At 34.0% G+C, this 19,060-nt stretch overlaps 1 protein-coding gene across 1 annotated transcript in view; it reads right to left on the reverse strand.

Annotated features, from left to right (window-relative positions):
• LOC130440491 (maternal embryonic leucine zipper kinase-like) overlaps positions 1–19,060 on the reverse strand; it is a 114,021-nt gene that overhangs the window by 21,088 nt on the left and 73,873 nt on the right. Inside the window, exons 7-8 of the mRNA XM_056773673.1 lie at positions 16,202–16,352; positions 9,611–9,714 (exon numbers count right to left, since the gene is read on the reverse strand). Of these exons, the coding sequence (XP_056629651.1) occupies positions 9,611–9,714; positions 16,202–16,352 (255 nt within the window). The remainder of the gene's footprint in view (positions 1–9,610; positions 9,715–16,201; positions 16,353–19,060) is intronic.

A 19,060-nucleotide genomic window follows, 5' to 3' on the forward strand; every position in this document is an offset into this window, starting at 1 on the left:
TATACGGTTTTAACTGAAAAGCCTCATCAGCGACTACAACGTGTGGCAATTCGATGCTTGCCCCCATACCACAATCTCCACTAAGCATCTATACAAAGTCGCAAACTCTCCTTCCGCACCTCCAAGCATCCATATGGGATGAACTCTGTGTCTTCTTCTCTTATGGTGTTCTTTTTGTTCTTCATCTAAAATTAATGCAATTACTGCGAAGTCTTCTGTACTGAAATTCATTGTGGAGAGAAAACTGAGATAACTCGAACAGACACGTTTGATCACTGAAGAACATTGACACGGAAAGTTTCGGTACTGTATCAATGGCAAAGAAAAATTTATCTTGGATGTCACCGGAGCCTACGGAACATGGAGAGCAGCGGTGCCGTCCCGTCACGGATATGTGTGGATAGTCCTTGAGTATTAACAGAATTATAAAATTTAGAAGTCTGGATATATTATATAGCGCTATAGAGATCCGTTTCAAATAAGGCCTACGTTATCAGCGCCGATTGTGTATTACACCGGTCGGTTTGTTTTACAAAAGATACAGACAAGAGTGACTAGTATTTTAACGACAAAGAGTTGATTTGCGAGCTCAATTGTTGATTTGTTAATAAAAATAGAGCAGGAGTTTGATCCTGGTCAATCAGAAAAATTACCTGAAATACATTCCCTTACAATGGCCAATTATTTTACCACAAATAACGATTTTATATTAGTTATTTTCACATTATCCAGTATCATAAAATGTGATAAATAAATATATAAAAGAAAAACAATATTTCAGTTTCAAATGTTTCCTTTGCAATATGAATGTACAGTTAAAGGGGGAAGGTTATATTTACAGTAAATGCCTGATTATCACCGGAACATAAGGTTCGTAAGGCACCTTGTCACCTTACTTAAATTTGTAACGAAAACATATCTGGAACGAACATCTCTGGAAACACAGTTAAGCAGCTACTTTTATAACCTTTTATTGCTGTTGAATTAACAATTCATAGATTATTCCTCGAATTTAAAATCACAGGAACTTGTACATCTGACGTTAATATTTTTACAAGATATTCTTCAAACCTTATGAATAGTGATGAATGCAATGAAGTATACAAACTTACTACAGGACAAGGTGCTTACCTACTGTTGCACGTAATGGTTGTATCACCACATCTCCAAGCAAGCCATTATAAAACTTTAAATTGATCATTGGTTGAAACTATTCTTGGTGCTAATTGTCTTGTAGTAGAAGAAAAATAATCACATCATTGCGGAGGTTTTTATTGCAGTGGACTCAAGAATAACGAATTATTTTATATTATTTACCTACATATTTATGCAAAATCCGTCAGGCCTTTAAAGGCTTTTATAATGATTTATAATAATATATACACAACAAGTACCTATCCCATTGCTCTGAGTTCTGCTTTTTAATAATCTGGGAAAGTAGCTTTTCATTCCTTCAAATTAATTTTTATTAAAAGATATTTGAATTTCGCAGCAGTAGACCTTTTAACTAGCACGTGTGCTAATATAACTAAAAATACTACTGTATGAGATACCTTGATTAATTGAAAATTAACTTACTTCGAAATGATCTTCACAACAAAACCGATTACATATACTCGAAAAAACTTTGTTTATTTTTTTGTCCCCCTTCATTTCTCTCCTTTTGGTATACCAATGAATACTTTATTTGGTATATTTGTACATTTGGGCACATTACAATATTTATATCGAATATTTCGAGCATAAATTTCAAAATACATTCTACGTGCATCTAATTCTCTAGTCAGGCGATCGGCGCTGATGACGTAGCTTACTGGCCAAGCCACTACAAGGAAAACGAGCGGAGCTACGTATTTATTCAAATTTTGATAATTAATTGTGAAGTAAATGTAAATGCTAGAGAAATCAGATAAATTTTTGAATTTAAGTTATAAAGTGCTTTTTTTGTAATATAATAATCCACATGTCATTTCCAAGCGCATATACTTTGTTTTAGCTATCAATGCAACAGTAAGACATTTAGTTTACATGGGAATTTGCGGATTTATTTATATTTTCATTTTCAATCAAAAATATTCCTAATGGTAGGCGGTTAGATGCAATTATATTGGCATGCTTCTTTGCAGCTAATAACGATTTCTGTGTTGCTGATTTAGAAACGTTAAAATTTCAATACAAGTATATACTACTTGCTGGATTGAAAATTATTTTATTCATTTACATTGAAGTTGTGATTTTTGGGTTAATTGAAGTTAAATTTTTATTTCATTATTAGAATAATAATGATCTCTGAGATGAAATTCATATATTGGTTTTTTTAATTTGCATTAATACGTAATATCCTCTATTGTAATTGTGATATTTTTATAACTTATTAACTAAACATGTTGGTCATATTAATTAAATTATGATGCTTTGACTTTTCCAGTATGTATTGTTAACAATTTTTAAACAAGCTTTTCTTCGCTTCACTTGCATATGGGATTGTTTGTGAGCTTGTTTGTTTGTAACTCTTCTTTGTGGCTTATATCTATCAGTATATCACACCGCTTTAATTGCGTTCGTTAGCAGAGAGGGCTAAGACATCAACCTCCGGATTCGCTGGTCGTGGATTCAAAATTTTTTCACGATGTAAGAAAAATTTGGTTTTTCGGCAAATTTTGTTCAGAAATTATCACTGTAAATTTTTCATATACATCGTAAAAATTTTACAATTCTCTGTCCTCTGTTCAAGATTTACAATACTAATGACTAGAGCTTGAAGAAAAAATTTATATTTCACAATAAATCGAACTTAAGTGGATAATAATTTTTAACACGCTTATATTAGCTTCACCTATATGTAGGTTTGTGAACTTGTTTGTGTGTTTGCTTTTAACTCTCCTTTGAACTAAGAGTAAGGGGCTCATTCAATGAAAAATTCGACAGAGGATTCAGGCCTCCGATTTCTGTGTTGAGAATTAAGCACTTTAACAACCTCGCACACTACCTCGTTATGGCTTGATACAAGTTTCGACGAGATGTGGGTATATAAGCAGCGAAGCCATTATATGAGGGTGGTATCAATTGAATAAATGTAGTTTAAAAACCCAAAAAAAACACGCTTTCATGGCATATGAATAAAACTAAAAACCAGGCTTTTGAAGCACATCAAACAAAAAAGTTGAAAATGATTTTTAAAATAACCTCGATATACGAGCAATAAGGAACAAAGAATCCCACATTTTTTTCACATTAATATTTAGTATTTTTTATACAATATTGATTCAAACTTATTTTAGAAATTATGTTTTCCTTTTTTATTTTTATGTGCTTAAAAAGCGTGTCTTTTAGTTTTTTTAAACTATATTTATAGTTATAGTCTTATACCATACAATTTAGTTTTACACATCATTGAACAACTGTAATAATGAAATAATAAATAAATTTATATGAAACAAATACAAAAATAATACATATTCTATAACTACTACATTAAAACGTCATATTTTTTCACATATTTTAGACAAAAAATATTTGTTATAAAGTTAAAAAACACAATTTTGAATATGAGAATAATATGAAAAAGTTATTTTATTTCACATCTTGCATGTCAAATTTTATATACACTGTGGCAACGTAAGTTGGAATAATATGGAAAACTTTTTTATTAGTGATTTTATGAAAAAAAGTTATTCTTGATAAAAATTTCCGCATAGTCCAAAAGTCAAAATGTAACCATCAGATATCAATTTTTTTAAAGTAGTATACGAGGTTTGTCATCATTTTATGGAGGAGTATTTTCCACAAATCAGAAAAATGTTATAAAGTAAAGTTATTTGTTTTGAATCAAAAGTTATATTCAAATTGCAATTACAGCCATTTATTATGAAATTTCAGGTTTTGTGATTATTTACCAATCATTCCGTATTAATTATTCTGGCGGGATAAAATTTAACGCAATCTAGGATGCCCTGACATGAAGTATGTGACAGTGAATGTCAGAGAGAGTTGTTGTTTATAACAATAAAATGAAAATGGCAAATTTACTAAAACGTGAAGAAAAAATATGTTGTGTTAATTCTTGAAGACAATTACAAAACACATAGAGAGGCCACAAATATTTTTAATAATAGACATCCGTATAGAAACATTAGGCATTCAACAGTTACAAAAATTTTAAATAAATTTAAGGCTAGTTGAAGTATAGAATATAAATTTAAGAATAAACGCCGCACATACGTAGATTTCTAGGAATTAGGCGCCCATAAGTCGAAATTCCAATGACTAATGACAAACAATTTTTTTCCTGGAATAGTAGACTACCTGACGAACAATAGCCATCCCCACCCACATCCCTAGACTGCGCAAGCGCGCTGCATTACTAGTCGAAACTTGATTGTCGCACTTACTGTACGTGAAAGTTCTTGACGCCCTTTTCATACATCATTTTCTTCGGTGAATATTTTATGTGTCGTATCATATTTGCTTGTTTAAGTGATGGATACCAATAATACAGGTAAGCCTTTATTAAATTAATATGAAATTGTATTAAATATATTGTCAATAAATGACTTAATGAGCCGTCAATAATACCCTTTTTTAGAAATGTTTTTTTCTTTATTTTTCAATTTCAATCGAAAAAAAAACTTTACTTCCGCACCTTTCCCAGTTACATTTTTGATCTCATTATATAGTAAAGTCTTATAAAGAAAACTGCTTAAAATCAGCTGCTAGTTTTTGCTAGTTTTAAAAATAAACGAGTTTGAAATTTTTTTGACAAAAATAGGAAAAAATCAGATTTTATGTTTTTGTGTTGATATTATTTTTTTATTTTTATAGGTTCACCTGGCTGCTCGGGGGTGAAAATGTTGACTCGTAAATACCTCTTCGATAAAATGAACGAGCAACATTCATTATCGATAAATGAAAAAATTAAATGTTTAGAAAATTATTTACTCGTGTGTTACGGGGACACAGAAGAACATAAAAATGTGATAAAATAGAACTTTTCGTATTTTAAATGTGGTTTGATAAAGAGGTGGTCTTGGGCGCATAGAATACTTGAAAACTTTTTGGCGGCCAATAATTCTTGATTGGTAGGAACATTTGAGATCCCCGTAGACACGCATCAAAGGCCAGGACGACCTACCAAATATTTTACCGAATCTAGCGAAAGAACAAAGAGAAGAAAAACTGAAGGAGTCCGCGCATCTTACGACGAAGAAGTAATTGTTCACGCGGCACAAGTACTTTTACAAACAGAAGGAAAAAGAAACGCGTCTACTGTTTTAAAAGACATTACAAATTCTTCTGCGTCTGCCAGTGATTGTAAAAACAGGCATTCAAAGTCTAAAGAAATAGAGCCCCTTACTCCTCTGCAAGCACTGACAATGTTTGTTGAAGCCGATTTGACCAGAAGACAGTACGAAATTATTCGAGCAACGAACAAAAGATTCTATCCACATTATGAATTATTATTGAAGGCCAAAGAAGATTGCTACCCACCCAAGGAGTCATTACGAGTGACGTCTACCTGCGCGGAAGGAAACCTACAATCTTTGTTGGATCACACTGTAACCAGATTATCCCTCTTCTTAGAAGAAGTCTTACTCACACTTGATGCCATTGAAAGGAACTCGTTACTGTTAATCTGCAAATGGGGTTGTGACGGCTCAAGCCCAGTTTAAACAAAGACTCTCAAACGAAGATGAATCTGATGCTAATATTTTTATAAGCTCATTTGTGCCTCTACGAATTGTTTGTGGTGAGGATAAAAGTAAACTCGTGTGGCAAAATCCAACTCCACCTTCACCTAGATATTGCCGTCCAATAAGATTTAGATTCGTAAAAGAATCTACAGACATCACAAAAGAATCAATTATGTAAGGAATAGTGTAAACTCATTAAACTTGTCGAAAGTTGACCTCAATGGAGAGAATTTTTTTTCAACATAGTTTTAAAATGACTATGGTTGACGGAAAGGTCTGCAATGCAGCTACAGACACCAAATCGACCAGCAGATGTTATATATGTGGAGCTACATCAAAAGATTTTGATGATTTAACAAAAAAAATTATGTATGCCCTGAAGCTCTTGAATTTGGCCTTTCCGTATTACATGCAAGAATCCGGATATTCGAAAGTGTGCTGCATTTAGCATATAAATTTCCCGTGAAAAAATATCGCGAGAGACGAACCGAAGAAGAAAAAATCTAGAAAAGCAGAAGAAACTTGATATTCAGCAAAGATTTAGAGACGAGACAGGTCTCTTAGTCGATATGCCAAAAAGTAACTTCGGAAACACAAACGATGGAAAAACCAGCAGAAGATTCTTCGAGAACCCTGAATTGGCTGCAGAAATCACTGGGATAAGTTATGACTTGATTATTAGATTAAAAGTGATATTAGAAGCCATATCAAACGGCCATAAGATTGACGTAGCAAAATATGATAAATAAGCCATGGAAACTGCGAAACCATTTGTTGAGTTATATGGCTGGCATCCTATGACTCCAACGATGCATAAGGTCTTAATTCATAGGGCTTCAATAATAGAAAATTCGTTGTTGCCGATAGGGCAACTTTCGGAAGAAGCTGCTGAGGCCCGCAATAAACATTTTAGGTCTTATCGCCTAAACTTTGCTCGCAAGTTTTCGAGGGAAGAATGCAACTTAGATATTTATCATAGGTTACTATTAACATCCGACCCATTTATTAGTTCCATGAGAAAGATCAAAAAAACCGCTTCAAAATTATTTTTACCTGAGATAATGCAGCTATTAATTCCTGCTGAGCCAACCCGACCAATGGAAATTGATGAAAGCGGCGAAAATTTAAATGTACATGAATAAGTCTCCAATGTATTGATTATTTTTAGTGATTATCTATTTAGCTTATGTAACTTTAATATTGTATAACGAATGTAAAGATCCTTTTAATAATATAATATATTTACTTACTTATTAGAACAAAATAAACTTTGTTTTATTTAATAATACATACCTGAAAGTATTACTAAAACCTAGACAGCTGTCCCTCCTTGGGGAAAGCCGTGAGTATGTCATATGTATTTACAATATAATATTAAAAAACACTTTGAAATCAACTACGATCTCGAATAAAATATTTTTTGATAAAAAATCACAACCTAACCACCGTGCACCAACAAATAATTTCGATAAGTTATTCCAAACACAGAATTCTTTTTATGTAACTATTTTGTAATATAAATATCACATAAAATAATTTTGGCCGCCTGAAAAACGATCTATGTGCGCTGGAAACGAGTTGCGAATGAAGACACTGAATTTGAAGTGATGCTTTCTATCGTAGAATACCAAAAAAAAATCATTAAGGAAAAGGGCCTCTGCAATACAAACTACTTCAGTAAATGAAGAAACAGTGGCAAATATTTTGAAAGTTAATAAATATGCATACAAACCGCAATATCTACACATGTTACTACGAAGGGATTACGATATTCGTTTTGAATTCTGCGACCCAAGGAAAGTTGGGTGAAGACCCGTTTTTTACAAGAACTATGATATTTTCAGATAAAGCAACATTTTTTCAAAAGGAAGCGTCTCATCACAAAAATGTCGCTGGTGGTTTAACCACCAAACTTTGTAATAAAAACTCGGAACTAATATTCTTTTAAAACGAACGTATGGTGTGGTGTGTATAAAAATAAATTAGTTGGACCTTTTTGTCGACATTCCTTAAATGCCACACAATACTTACAATTATTAGAAAGTAAGTGATTTTTTGCACGACATTCCGTTACAAGTACGTATGACAATTTGGTTTCAACAAAGACGGTGCTTCCATACATTAAACGTAAAAACTTTAGAGTACTCCTTGAAAATATGTTTAATGGGAAGGTGATTCACAGGTATTCAGATTTTTTGGCCTCCTAGATCTATTAATCAATATAATTTTTGAAGTTGTGAATGACAAGTAATATTTTAATGAAGGCCGCAACAGGTCAAAACGTATAATGACTTCGTATAAGCCCCTTGCTCTTAGTCTAAAGGAAAGTTACAAACAAAAAAAGAAACAAGCTCACAAATCCACATACAGATGAAGTACATATAAGGTGGTGCTGCGCATTTTTTGTTTTAGTTCGCTGGAAGCTCATTCAATTGTAACGATATTCGGTTATTTAAAAACTTGGTAAATGCGCTATAGCCTCTCGCGCCGAGAGTGCGCCGACTTTTTCACTTGTTTGCGTGGAAATAATGACGCCAGTTTTGGCACGATGTGGAAATATAATACTTTTCAGTTAAATTGAATGCTCAAACGTCAAACCTTTTATCAAATAGCATAAATAAACCTACATAAATGCCGCATAACGCAACTACTACAATACAAAAAAAATTCAGATGAAATCGCCAAACAGAAAAGTACGGGCCTAGAACCTGACAATCTGAAAACCTGGGCAACATCCCAAGCATTTTCAAGCAGGACTCTTTGCAGTAGAAAACTGTGTCCAGTTCAATCATACCGCAAGAGATTATCATCCTGTCTAATAGCCATGCAATCAGTAGAGCTCAAAGCTCCAAGGTCTTGGTTTGGAAATGCTTGGACAAGCTAAACGAGCTAGGCAAAGGAAAATGAAGTTACTCTGGAATGGATTCCGGTACACGCTAGAGTGGAGGGAAACAGAATAGCTAACATACTCGCTAAAGTGGGGGCACACAAACATTTTATGGAAGTTGTATCCGCTAGATAATAGAGAAGATATTGAAAAAGATGAGGGTAAAACCTACGAATACCGGCAGGGTTCCTGTCGAGGCATTATCGCCACAATAGACACCTGAAGACAGTGGATTTAATGCAGCGTGCAGATGACGAAGAAGTTATCCACATTTTCTCAAAGTAAGAGACTATACGGAACTCCAGAGCACTATACCGGCGGCGTATGAAATATAAGACGAAGATCTCTGGCAGATGGAGCCCTCCCACATTCTAAACTTTCTATGAAGAATGGCATTGAGAGATAATGTAAACGTTCTCAAATCTCGATTCAAGAAATATGGACATCACTCTGACAAGTTCTAACGATTCCTGCTTGCGCGATGTGAAAAGAAAATTCCTGTATACAATTGAAAACGTATTTAGAATTGTGAAAAAAGATCTCTTATGTATTTATGCCTGAGCAGAAAATACGAAGATATTAAATTCATTTATATTGTAACTGGTAGACAGCCGTACGCCATCTACAACTATAAAAGATAGTGAGTGACTGCAACTTATTATTGAGTAGCCATGAAACATACTCTAGATATTTCTTAAAAAAGAGATTGTCCCGATAAAATGACGTTCTAGGCATCTGCAGGTGACCTCGGTGTTTTATAAGCTATGTCTGCCTATCGAGTAAGTCTTGCAAATACTCTGAAAAGTTCTAGAATTATTGCAAGAGCATATGCTAGGCGTGAGCTCACAGTAGAGACGTTAGATAAATATTGAAGATATGCACTGAACAATACAAGTAAGCAAGCGGTAGTAAAGAAGAACCCTCACCCGAGAAACGTTACAATATTAATAGCAAAACATAAGTAATTTTAACCCCCTAAAATTCTTAATTTAACCGATTAAATCTATAAGTTAAAATATAATAAACTACTCACCCTTTTCTCTTACAAGTAACACCTTTCTTTTCCAAAGCCTTGGTCAGTTCAGCCATAACAAATTCAGGATCCCTACATTGAGTAGTTGAAACGTTGAAGAGTTCCTGAAACAATCAATACACATAAAAGATTATGCAACTTATACCTTCACTGATTGACACCACTTTCAAATTATTAAACAGAGCTACCTTCTCAATTGGGTGTTTCCAAAAGGCGACCCCGTCTCTAGTATAGGTAAACAACTGGAAAATAATTGGGGTTTGCGCAGTATAAAGGTCATTCTTGTTAAAAATAGAAAAAGCATAAACAATTTTTACGATTACTGGAAACATTGCAATAAAATTTTATAGCTCATAAATCCCTTGAAGTTCCCTTTACATCTCACTCTCATAAAAAGCGCTAGGTTCGTAATAAGTAATATTAACGTAACTTTTTCAAATTTACACCAAAAAGGTGTAAATTATAAAGTAGTAATCGATACCGGTATGAAGTAAGTAAAGTATAAGTGGTAGTAAAAAGATATAATGCACTTATAATATTTCTTCGAGATACAGATACATTTAATAGAAAAAAATTATATAATTTACTTATTACCCGCATGAAGTTATCCATCCGTAACTGCCACGAAAATTTTTCACCACATAAACTGGGCTTTGGCGAAAAAATGTTAATAGGGGAGACATATCGCACTCCTATTTCAATAGTGCCGTATTTTTTAAGATGATTTTTCCAGGTTTTAATAAAGCCATATCATTCCGCGTGAGGCGTTAAGTGTCACTTTTATACTGAGTTACTCGTGACTGTATACACCATGAACAGTACCGTAAGCCAATATGTCAACTTATTTCGTCGAGAGCTGCAGTGACATAATATAAAGAATGGAATACAAGTTTTATCTCTAAATATAAAAGTCGCGAGATACGAGAAGGAAAAACCCCTTCCCTTTTAAGTGATGGGAGTGAAGATTTCCAAGAGGTGTTTATGAGAAAAAGAGGAAGAAAAAATGACTCTAATTTGGTTCTGATTCCGGTCTACACAACTAAGCCTAAGATTGACACCAACAAAACCAAAAACTTTATTATCTTTATCCGAAGTCAGTGTGATCCATCTATTGATCAGGCTATATTAGATTTAATAAATGAATTTTAATTTCAAATCCTCGTTCCATGTTGATCAATATTTATATATATATATATATATATATATATATATATATATATATATATATATATAAATAGTCAGTCATATTTCGTTTCATTCGCCCACTAACTCAAAAAGTCTAAATAAAATTAAAAACAACCGGTCCTTTGAGAAACGGCGCCTTCTGCACTATCGACTGCCAATCCTTTTTGTCCTGGGCATGGTTCTTCCAAAGTCGAACCCCTAGTTGGATCATGTCCGCCTCAACTTCCTCCAACTAGCGAAGGCGCCGTCTTCCTCTCAGTCGCTGTCCTCCAGGAACTCCTCTGCGAGGGTATCAATCAGAAGGCATCTCCATGTGTCCCAGCCAACTCAGATGCGCCCCCGGATGAATGCGACAAAATCTGGCTCGCCATACATTTTTCTCAGCTTAGCATTCCTCCAGATTCTCCACACATTGTTGTTGCAAACAGAGCTAAAAATCTTTCGTAGGAACTTACGTTCCCTGCAGTTACCGCTTACTTGTCGTCGTCTCACATCCTATGCGACTACGGGTCGGATTATCATCTTGTAAATTGTGAGCTTTGATCATCATGAGACCCTTCTAAACTTGAACCCCGAAGCACTGTTTCCCGCAGCAACTCTTGCCTTGATCTCAGTTATCACGTCAATATCTTAAGTTATTCAAGCCCCAGGATATTTGAATTGGTGGCACACAAGGAAGTAATGTTCTCTGACATGGAACGTGATTGGGAAGATCGGGGTTCTCCTTGACGTTCACATGTACATGAAAAAGCCGAAGTGGTTCGAGCCATGATGTCAACATAATCCGCATAGACGAGGTGCTGTGTGGGCCTATTGCAACTAGTTCCTCCGGGATTCGTTCGGGTGTCGCTTTTTAGGCACCTTCCAGTGAGAAATTCAACAGTATAACAGTAGTGCCATATATAATAGAAAAGAAATGTTTTTTGAAGCCGTCTGTTGATTTTAGATTACAATTTACATCACTAATCAGTAAAGATATCTTCAAACTGTATGTGCAACGAATTTGGTACGCTAAAGTATCGAATTAACTGATCCAGAAAACATTTCATTCACAATAAATTTTGTTTTAATTTTCCTGTGAAATTAGCATTTATAAGCTAATGGCACTATTGAAATAGAGATGCGATGTAATGACATTATAATAGGCTACATCATTTTACTACCAAAATACGCGTTTTTGTACACATTTCCCGATTCTGAACCGAAGACTCAAAAAATAAAAAGATATTATTTAACTATTATAATGTTCAATTAATTAGAAATCAATTGCCTGAAAATTGTGATGTAAATATTTTTTAAATCGCCAAAAAAAATTCATAAAGTTTACTTTGAGTGCTCACACGCATCATCCATTTTAAAATCGATACTAAATAAGGAGATTATTAACAAAAAATTATATAGTAAGTAGAATAACGCCAGAAAATATTCTTAAACGTTTGAGAGCTGTTGCACATCGTTCGTTTTGATATCGAAGAGCGGAAATTTGTTCAAATTTTACTAAACTATTGCAAAGGACTAAGAACAAGGAAAGTAATAACAAGACATTGTGATATAAGTATTTCTTATAATATCAAAACAATGATTAACGTTCTTATTTGCGCCGGCTTAAGTATCTTCTGTGAGTGACTGAAAGGTCCAACATTTTTTCAAAATTTCATTGTTTTTGAACATTTACATAAACGTACATAGCAAAATTTAAATGAGAACACAAGGGTTACAAAGAAATGGTTTGGATAAGTTTAATTATTACATAATTCACAGGTATGTGTATGCGACGTCACAACTTTGATATTTGCACATATATAGTGATTATACTTGTTACGAGGATGTATTGATATCTAGTTAGCCTAGACCAGTTCCATACATAAACAAAATATGTCGTGTCCAAAAATCTGCTGAAAAAGTTCATGCTTCAGTTTTTCGGGATTTCCATGGAGTAATCGTGATTGATTTTTTGGATAAGGGTAGAACAATAACTGTAGATTACTATTCGACATTACTGACCAATCTACGGGAAAAAATTAAAGAGAAAAGACGCGGAAATCTATCCAAAGGTGTTTTGTTTTTACAGGACAACGCCCCTGCACACAAATCTCATGTTGCCATGCAAAAAATTCATGATTTAGGGTTTGAATTACTAGAACACCCCCCTTATTCACTAGATTTAGCTCCGTCCGAGTTTCATCTCTTTCCTAAACTCAAAAAAAGTTTAAAAGGTCGTAAATTTTCTTCCGACGAGGTAATAAAAGCTGTAGAGGTCTGGTTTGCAGAGCAAGAAGAAACAAGGAACAAACAAGGTCTAGAGACGTTGCAGGTTCGCCGTAATAAATGTATCCAATTAAGAGGAGAATATGTTGAGTAATAAAATATTTTCACATTGAAATTTTGTTTGTTTATATAGCAGGCTAAGAATTTTTCAATATATCCTCGTACAAGATATACATTCTTTGTTTTGTTCACCACAGTATAGGCATTTTTTTGATACAATGAAAAACAGGAGCAATGTATTAACCCGACTGAGTACTATAAATTGTTGCAAGAGGCCTATGGGGACAATTCTCTATCTCGTGCGCGTGTTTTTGAGTGGTGTAAGCGCTTTAGTGAGAGCCGAGAGAGCAAATCAAAATTCAAGGCAATGTTGATCGTTTTTTCGACCTAACGGTATCGAGATGACTAAATGGATTCGAGAGGGTCAGTCTGTCAACCAGACTTGCTATTTATCAGTTTTGGCAACACTGCGAGAACGAGTTCGTAAAAAAAAGCCCGATTTTGCACCAGGACAATACACCTGCCCATAACGCGCTATCTGTGAAGCAGTATTTGGTCAGTAAAGGCACTTCAGTGTTCGGACACTCACCATACTCATCAGATTTGGCACCGTGTGACTTTTTTTTGTTTCCGAAGATAAAATCTGCTTTGAAAGGGACCCGATTTGAGTCGATGGAAGCAGTAAAGCGAAAAACGGCGGAGCTCCTAAGAGCACTCACCAAAGAAGACTTCGAGCACTGCTTCGATCAATGGAAAAAACGTATGGAAAGGTGTGTGGCGAGGAGAGGGGAGTATTCGAATATAGAATAATTTTCATAATAAAACCGTTTTTCGTAACTAATCTCGTTATTTAATAACCAGACCTCGTATGGCTTCCGCACATATTGAGACGAAGATTATGAGAATCTACGTAGATTTGTCATACGAAAATGTCTTTTGATTCGTTCTTGCACATTTTTTAAAATGTGTTATTTCTTGCATTTTGGCTGTTCGCACTATCATACGTGAAATTTCCCTAGATAGAATTTTTGTAGCAGATAGTGTATACCATTGGATAAAAAGTTTCATTCGATATTCAAGTGCATATTTAAATAGTTAAAGACAATTTGATAAAATTTCGGAGCTTCGATTTCAAAAAGATCGATCCGCTTCAGCAGACAAAAGTACATATTTGAATTGTTTTTTATGTTATAATATCATCAAATATCTCCTCTATTAACACTTTTTCGCAAAAGTTTAGTTTATTTTGTAAAAAAATATTCGTGATATAAATCGTGGATAACTTATTTATTCAACGGTTAATTCACAACCACAAATATATAATCTCCAGTTACAAATCAATTTAACTCCCTCGGGTTCAAGATAAGAACTTGAAGAACTCACATTAATTTGGTCTTATTCACTCTGCGTAGGAATAAAATTTCATATTTATTTGCAGTCTCAAAATACTAAAATCAAGTTCGTATTATACCAAAACCATGATTCATCACGGTTAGTTAGTATCAGTACCAACATTTTACTCTATTTAAGTGCGAACTCTGAGCACCACTTTAGCACAAACTTTTTAATTCATATCGAATGATATTACCGATTTTATCGTTGCTATTATCCGGTTTTCACATGGAAGAATGGTCCAGTCCGGAAACCTCAAGTCTTCTACCCTACCTTGAAAGTCTTGAAATACTCAGTGAGCTAATAGTATATTACACTATAAGGGTCGAAAGTTAATTTTCGGCCCAGCTCGTCATGATGCCCGAGACGAAGCCGAGGACATCATGATGAGCAGAATTGAGATTTTAACTTTTGGCCCATGTAGTGTATACGATTTTCCTTTATAGCCGGTCGAAAGTACGTTATTAATTTCACTTTTTATGTTATTAACAATTATTTATTAAGGTTAGAGGTCACAATACTAATGACAGCAATTAACAATTTGTCATACAACAACAGAATAAATAGACCCTAGTTACGAGTGTAATTACGCATGAGAAATTTTTTCCAGTCGCTGTTATGGAGGTCGTGCGTGTACTTTCTACAGGGAGTAAATGTTGAACTTTCGTCCCAGCTACTAGGGACGAAAGAACGTACTTTCGACCGAGGTATGAAGAAAAATTATTCACTGCCATGACATTATCACCCAAAATTGTATTCCGTTTAATGACAATAGCTATCAGTTTCCAGTGTATGGCGCTAGTGCTCTTCTTATTTAGTACCAACAGTCTCGTTATAATAGAAGGTATACACCTTAGTGTAACAACATTGCAATACTTCAGTAAAAGTACCATCGATCCTTTTGCTGTGCAATATGCGAAAATACAAGGTGGCGCAAAAAGACCGTATAAATTTCAAACCAGTAAAATTTGCTTTATTTTAATCAAATACAAAATGGACTCACATGAATATAATGTTTAGATTATCCAATATATGACTTGTCCATTGGAGTCTAGTGGAGCGGCAAAGACTTTGAAGAACGACGCCCTAGTTCTATTGACATTTTGTGGAGTGCAAGAATGACTTCTGCTTCATAACTAATCCAGTTGTACGAAAAGATGCAACCCAACGAAATATTGTGTTGCGATCAGGTATAGAACAATTTCGTGGAACATTCAACTCTGTGCGGAGAAGTCGTTGAACAGATTCATTACTTATGAAGAAAACGCGATAGACCACGGTCCACTGCACCATTGATAATAAAACTGGACGCCCACTAACCCACAAAACAACCAGACCCTGCCCCTCCGCTCCGCTCCTACCAATCCTTCTACTCAACTCATGCGATGTTTTTGCATCACCCTTTACCACTGATAAAACAGAAGATGATCGAACAGTTTAGAAAAAAGTTGAAATTAACTTTTAAATGTTCAACTTTTCATGTTTGCTGGAAATACATATTATGTGAAAACATTTATTATATCTTTAAAATGAAAAAATATTTTTTTTTGACAACCAATACCTAATAATGTTGAAAATATCAGTCAGTCTTATCTTAATAATTGTGATATTCGACTGTGTTTAAACTATTTTTTGGAATATTTTCTTTGATTCCTTTCAATATCAAATATTCAGATGAAATATTGTGAAGTAAATAAACTTCCAGTGGACATGGAAATATTTTAAGATTATTTAACCAATACTTACTTTACACGTAAGTACATGCGGGCGATTATTATAAGATTCTTCTATTTTTCTGGGCGTAAGTACATTCACGACTCTTTGAAACGACCTTTCAATGCTTCCTAAAACACGTTTAGCTGATCTTGGAGTGTCAGAATTTACCGAAGGTATTTTCCTGAAATGAAAAAGTAGTAAGTAATTTGAATATTGATAAGTATTTATTGTTTTTTAACATATTCTATATTGAGATCAATACAGTTTTGGATGCCTTTGAACCAATTTTAGAAGCATTTTTTCCATATCCTTTGAGGTACCAAAATACGTGATTTGAACGCATCGATTGCTTTTTCAGGTGTAGAAAAACGTTTACTTAGTAATTTATTTTTAATCTACGGAAATAAGAAAAAATCATTGTGTGCCAAACAACGACTGTACAGTGGATGACCCATCAATTTGATATTTTAATTGTTCAAAAACGTTTTTGTTTCAACTGATGTGTGAGAGCTGGACATTGTCTTGGTGGAGAATGATTCGTCTCCTGCGATGGCTTTCCCTGATATTTTCTAACACTACTGACAAACAAATGCTGGTGTACCATTCAGAATTGACCGTTGGTCCAATGCGGTTATTCCAAAAAACAATTGACTATTTGCTTCGAAGTTTTCCGTGCGCGAACAACTTTTATTAGATTTGGATCGTCTTGAAAGACCTATACAGTCGATTGTTGTTTAGTTTTGGATTCATATGCACAGATACATGATTTCTCGCCTGTCACGATCTTTAAGACGTTTTTTGAAGCACCGCAATTGAATTTTTTTAGCATTTCTTTGCCCCAATCGACACGAACTTTTTTTTGAGCCATTGTCAAATTAAGCGGTAACTAACACTAACAAATCTTTTTGACAGCCAAATGCTCATGAAATATTGAATGTATGCAAATGGAACTAATTCCCAAGAATACCTCAATGTCCCGGTATATCACAAGACGATCTTGCAATATCAGTTTACATACAGCATCGTTTTTTTTTTGGCACAACAGCCGATTTTGGACGACCTCACGAAATTCAACCAGCAAAACAACAAAGGGGTGATGAGTAGGGTGTGTTATACATCCTAAAAAGTGTATATTCCACTAATCTGACAATTTGGAAGTGTGTTAAGAAAGGGAAGGTTGGCAAAGTAAAAGGAACATTCTTGAACATAGTTGATTTTTTTTTATTTTAAGGGAAATAATTCAAGATTGACGAAAAATATACATTCTGGCGATTTCCACTAGTCGCAGTAACAAAAATTTGTCGATAAAGTTTAATCCGTGCAGCTGCGTGACGCCCCTCCACTTTTTTATTTCTCATTCACTTTTTCTCCAACTATTACTACTATTACTCTGGTTTCTGTTGTCATGGCATCATCACAGCAGATCACACAGTTCGTTCGTGCATAATATTATTTCGTATTTCTAACTTTTTGGCTTATTTTGTTAATCAAATATAACTTATGTGCATCAAAGTTTCAAAAAAATTAACTGTGAATGATAGTAGCTTATAGTGTTTATTTTGTGGTGGAACTTAAGAGATCAAATAATTAATCAATTAATTATATAAAATGAAGTTTCTTTTTTATTATTTTATGATAAATACATGTATTCTAATTGAACAACAACCAATTTTTTCTGCATGCTATTTCCTGAGCTTTATGTCTATTTGCAAATGACACTAGTTTCTCTTGGAACAACCCTGATCTCACGACACTTCATAGGACCATATCTAGTAACCTAATCACCTTTAAATCGTGGTGCGATTCCAATCTTCTCTGCCTGGACGTTACTAAAACCAAACTTTTAGCATATAAAAATACATTGCAGCCTTTTTTATTAAATATCATCATCATTGACGTTGTTAATTTTGTAAAATTTTTACGGCTTGTTGTGGACAATTCCTTGAAATGGGAATTACATATTGCCGCCTTATCTAAAGAAATAAGTTCCTCCTACTTTGAGCTGAGATCAGCTTCCAAAGAACTGAACTTATCCACCTCCTTAACAGTTTATTATTGAGTCGCATTTCCGATATGCGATTCTCTTCTGGGGTTCGTGTGGTGCGACTGAATTTGAGCGAATTTTCAAACTACAAAAGAGAGCTGTTTGATATTTACTAGGACTAAACAGCAGGGCTCACTGTAGGAACTTCTTCAAAAGATTAAAATTCTGACTCTTATTATATTATTCTGACCTAATTCGTAAGCACGCTTCTCAAATTTCAGAAAGGCCTTCTACTGTATAAATGACTTCTATTCTAATAATAATATTTAATTCCGGACATGCAGCATACTGGTTTAATTTCTGCTAAGGACTTATATACAACTTATATACTAATTATTACTTATTACTATTACCTATAATTTTGTTACTCATTGTGGTTTTCTTCTTTATATTGAAATTTTATTTTATGGTTATCTGGTTATTTTTATCTTAGTTTTTTCGTTTATACAAGCTTTTGTCTACAAATTGTAACATATCAGATTAACGTACGTACATTATTAAAAATACGTATTACATGGATACTATCAATATTTATTATCAGGGAAAGTTTGACCTAATTTCCCTTTTAAGACATTTTTTGAATCAAGAAATCGAGTAATCTAATAAATAATGGCGATATGGACAGAGCGAAAGATTTTGAACAGCTAAAAATCGTCATCCAGAAGCGACTTTCAAAACGAGTCACTTCTGATTCTATTTCTTCGTTTTAAAAAGCGGTTTTTTCTGTTGAAACTAATTTTGATACCAATATGTTCTAGCGATCAAAGGGTACAACCATAACGTTGCTCTTGTACTATGATTGACAGACTATTTTAGCGAGAAATGATTAAGTGTAACGATCATCA

The sequence above is a fragment of the Diorhabda sublineata genome, chromosome 2 (assembly GCF_026230105.1).
Source record: "Diorhabda sublineata isolate icDioSubl1.1 chromosome 2, icDioSubl1.1, whole genome shotgun sequence".
NCBI classification, from domain to species: domain Eukaryota; kingdom Metazoa; phylum Arthropoda; class Insecta; order Coleoptera; family Chrysomelidae; genus Diorhabda; species Diorhabda sublineata.